Source organism: Telmatherina bonti (genome assembly GCF_933228915.1).
Source record: "Telmatherina bonti genome assembly, chromosome: 2".
Classification (NCBI taxonomy): Eukaryota; Metazoa; Chordata; class Actinopteri; order Atheriniformes; family Telmatherinidae; genus Telmatherina; species Telmatherina bonti.
Genome location: NC_136620.1, coordinates 32,515,570 through 32,519,771, shown reverse-complemented (window position 1 = coordinate 32,519,771; position 4,202 = coordinate 32,515,570). Strand labels below are relative to the sequence as shown.

General features: G+C 41.1%; 1 protein-coding gene across 1 annotated transcript; it reads left to right on the top strand.

Moving 5' to 3' along the window:
• Positions 1–363: 363 nt before the first annotated feature.
• On the top strand, positions 364–2,364 carry lrrc4.2 (leucine rich repeat containing 4.2; the record flags this gene model as incomplete). The annotated part of the gene is made up of 1 exon (XM_079254577.1): positions 364–2,364. One exon carries the CDS (start codon positions 364–366, stop codon positions 2,362–2,364), a length of 2,001 nt encoding a protein of 666 aa, XP_079110703.1.
• Positions 2,365–4,202: the final 1,838 nt, after the last annotated feature.

Sequence of the window (4,202 nt, the reverse complement as noted above, 5' to 3'; positions counted from 1 at the left end):
CAAAATATTCCATGGGAAGGAATTATAAATCAAAGTGATGCATGACCGTTGCTTTTAACATTCGAAAAGAGGCAAAGGAGAGCACTTTCAAACTAATGAGGTACGTCACTAAAAATGTTACTCAACATCCTTTTTGCATTGATATTTTGCTTTCTTGCTGCTGCTTCTTTAGTATTAATCTGCTCATTTCGCTCTCCTTTCTCTTTCTCCCTTCATTCCCTCACACAAAAATGTGTATTCAGCATACTCCCGCACTGTCGATGGAACTTGGGAGCCTTGAGTTGCTCCAGCCAGGCTAGGGTGGTCTGTCCTTTGGTGTGTGCCGTCTCCCCCCACCATGCAGAATAATGAGCCCTCCACACCATGAGTCCTTTGGGCCAGGTTAGTGTGCAGCCTACCTGGAACACAGCCCTGCTCGCCGTGCTCTCCCTTATGGTGCCTGCTCTCAGTATGTGCCAGTCCACAGGTCCTGAGTTGGGCTCAGCTATTCCACAGAACTGTCCAGGTGTGTGCTCCTGTACTAACCAGCTCAGCAAGGTGGTGTGCACACGCAGAGGCCTGATTCGAGTTCCTCCTAACATCCCTGCCAATACCAGGTACCTGAACCTGATGGAGAACAGCATAGAGACCATTCAGGCAGATACCTTCAGACACCTGCATCATCTCGAGGTCCTTCAACTGGGCAGGAATGCTATCAGGCAGATCGAAGTGGGGGCCTTCAATGGCCTGACTAGTCTCAATACCTTGGAGCTGTTTGACAACAGACTGACAGTCATACCAAGTGGAGCTTTTGAGTATCTCTCAAAGTTGAGAGAGTTGTGGCTCAGAAACAATCCTATTGAGAGCATTCCCTCTTACGCCTTTAACCGTGTCCCTTCACTCATGAGACTAGACCTTGGAGAACTGAGGAAACTGGAGTACATCTCTGATGGGGCATTTGAAGGCCTTCATAACCTAAAGTACCTAAATTTAGGGATGTGCAATCTGAGGGAATTTCCTCATTTGTCACCTCTTGTTGGACTGGAGGAACTGGAAATATCAGAGAATGTTTTCCCTGAACTGAAGCCTTGGGCTTTCCGTGGGCTTAAGAATTTACGGAAACTATGGATTATGAACTCTGCTATTACTATCATTGAAAGGAATGCATTTGATGATATCACAGCACTGGTGGAACTCAATCTAGCACATAATAATCTATCATCCCTCCCCCATAACCTCTTTACTCCTCTACAGTACTTGGTGGAGTTACATCTACACCATAACCCCTGGCGCTGTGATTGTGATGTGGTTTGGCTTTCATGGTGGCTCAGAGAATACATTCCCACAAATTCCACCTGCTGTGGACGCTGCCACACCCCAGCCCACATGAGAGGAAGATATTTGGTCGAAGTTGATCAAACAACTTTTCAGTGTTCTGCACCATTTATACTTGATGCACCAAGAGATCTGAACATTTCAGCAGCAAGGGTGGCAGAACTGAGGTGCCGCACAGCTGCAATGAGCTCAGTCCGATGGCTTCTCCCTAATGGGACTGTGTTGACCCATGGCTCATCTCACCCAAGGATATCTGTCCTTAACGATGGAACTCTCAATTTCTCCAATGTTCTCCCATCAGACACAGGAGTCTACACATGCATGGTAAGCAACATGGCAGGAAATTCCAATGCCTCAGCCTACCTTAATGTCAGCAATGCTGAACTCAACACATCTAATCTCTCCTACTTCACCACTGTAACAGTGGAAGTCTTGGAGCCCACAGTGGAGGAAACCCCTAAACCTAAACCTACAGTCCCTGCCTCACCCTCTGTCTTTCAACCTGTCTTTATCTCCACACCTACTGTGCTTTTCCAAAGCACTCAGACTCCAAGGCAGGTGTCAGTTCCCACTGCCAGAGTCCCTAGTGGGACACCTGCCAGCCTGGATGAGGTGATGAAAACCACCAAAATAATTATTGGCTGTTTTGTAGCTGTTACCTTACTAGCAGCTGCCATGCTGATAGCTTTCTATAAACTGCGTAAGAGGCATCAACAGAGGAGTACGGTGGCAGCAGCCAGGACCATAGAAATTATTCAAATGGAGGAACAAGTTCCCCCAGTTCCACCACCGACATCTGGATCTAGTGGCTCTGATGACACAGGGCTGGTTCTGCCAACTTTAGTTGAACACAACAGCAACACCTTTAAACCTGGTTATGTGTCCTCCTCCTCCTCTTCTCGACAAGGGAGTTATGGAGCCCACTGGACCCAGAACAACTCTCTTCATCGCTCTGTCAGACAACATCACAGCCACATCAGCACCATTGCTGATCCCTACATCATTAAGACTACTCATGGCAAGGAGAAGGTTCAGGAGACCCAAATCTGAATGATGTTCTCTATGGATTTATCTCTGACACTGCTCAAACCTCTACTCTCCTATCTGCTCTCCAATCCATGCAATAGAATGCACAAAGAGCAAAACGGTAATTTTTTGTTGTACAGAAGTGCAAAACAGACTTTTTTTGTCTTGTACATGCATATATATATATAAGTATATAAAAAGAAGAATATATATATATATATATATATATATATATATATATATATATATATATATATATATATATATATATATATATATAAACTACTGTCAGGCAGTGGTGAAACATGCAGATTATATTATTAGAAAAGAAAAATATTAGAAAAGAAAGTAATTATTTTCTGATGACTGGTGACTTCTAGGAAAGGCAAAGATAACGAATTGCCTTTTGGACTACAAGGTGGTACCGTTTAATGTATGAAAAGAGGCATTTAGTTTGTTTTTGGCCATATTTAGGACACAGTGAAAAAAAGAGAAAACAAACAAAATAAACAAAAAAATATTTATAAAGGCATCAGTTTCTACATAAAGTCCCAAATGTAAGCTCCAGTTTTTACTGTGTAAAATATTATATGCAATAAATATCATTTACAAGCTAAAGAACATGAAACAACACACAAGTAAAATTTAGGTAGAAACAAACATTTGTCCAATAGCAGCAAAATGGCACAGATAGATGATGCTGTTCAGTAGCTATCAGCCAAATGCTTTTGGACTGCAGTGAATTTCTGCAGCTAAGGTTTAACCCTCTGTTAGCTGGAGCTAAGCTGTGTTTCTTTGACAGTGCCAGTGCTTCTTTTGTAGCGTATCTAAATGTGTTTATTTAGTGTGCACATGATCCTCCACTGGTTCAGCTGACAAAGGTGGAATGCAGGCTAATAACAGTTGTTGTAAGTATGTTGTTCTGTTATTGGTTGCAGTTTGTACTTTTTTTCCCCCCTCAGTTTTGACATGCTTCTTAATGGCTTGTGTAGTGTTTAGGGCTAATTTAGTAATGCATTACAGCAGTTGCCTGACTTGTCTCCGCAAGGGCTCATTCCGACGCTAATTTCTCAAAGGAACAGACATGTGGTGCAGTGATACGGGGCTTTGCTGACCGTTCTGCTTTTGAATAAAAACAAAACAACAAAAAAACACAAAAAACAAAATAAACACAAAAACAAAGAAATAATAAAAAAAAAAAACTAAACAAAACAACAGGATTGAAGTGAAACAAATGAATGTCTGATACCGGGGCTTTTCCATGGACTACACTGAAACAGTACTTTGTGTTTGTTTTTTTCTTTAACATTTTATTTTTAGCAACACTATTTTTATGGAGAGACAAATGAGGCTATAAAAATAAATAAATAAAAAACATTTCTGTTTTTGTTTTTGTTTAATCTAAAAGAATATTATCTGATGTCTTTTTTTTTTCTTCTCAGTATATTTACATTTTTAGTTGTAAAGACTGGAGGCAGTATTGTAAATGCTATCCTACCCCAAACCCCCATCTTACGGTCCTATGCATTTATTTAGTGTCTGCATGAATGGGTCTTTAAGTAATTGGTGTACAATGCTGCATTATACCCCACAGTGGGGCTCTATGCAGGTCAGATAGGCTGCTGGTCTTTGATGCCTCAGCTTAGTTCTTAACATTGATTACTCAGTGACTGTGAAGGAAAAAATACATGTATCCCACAGTTCTACACCGTTTTGGGGTTTCTTTTTCTTACATGCATATCTGCACTCCTGAGTACCTCATATAATACATCATAAATCAAGTGAAAATGTTGTTAAAATGCAGAACATGATATGCACATAAAAATGATAAGCAAATCCTACAGGGTCATTCCATTTTGTAG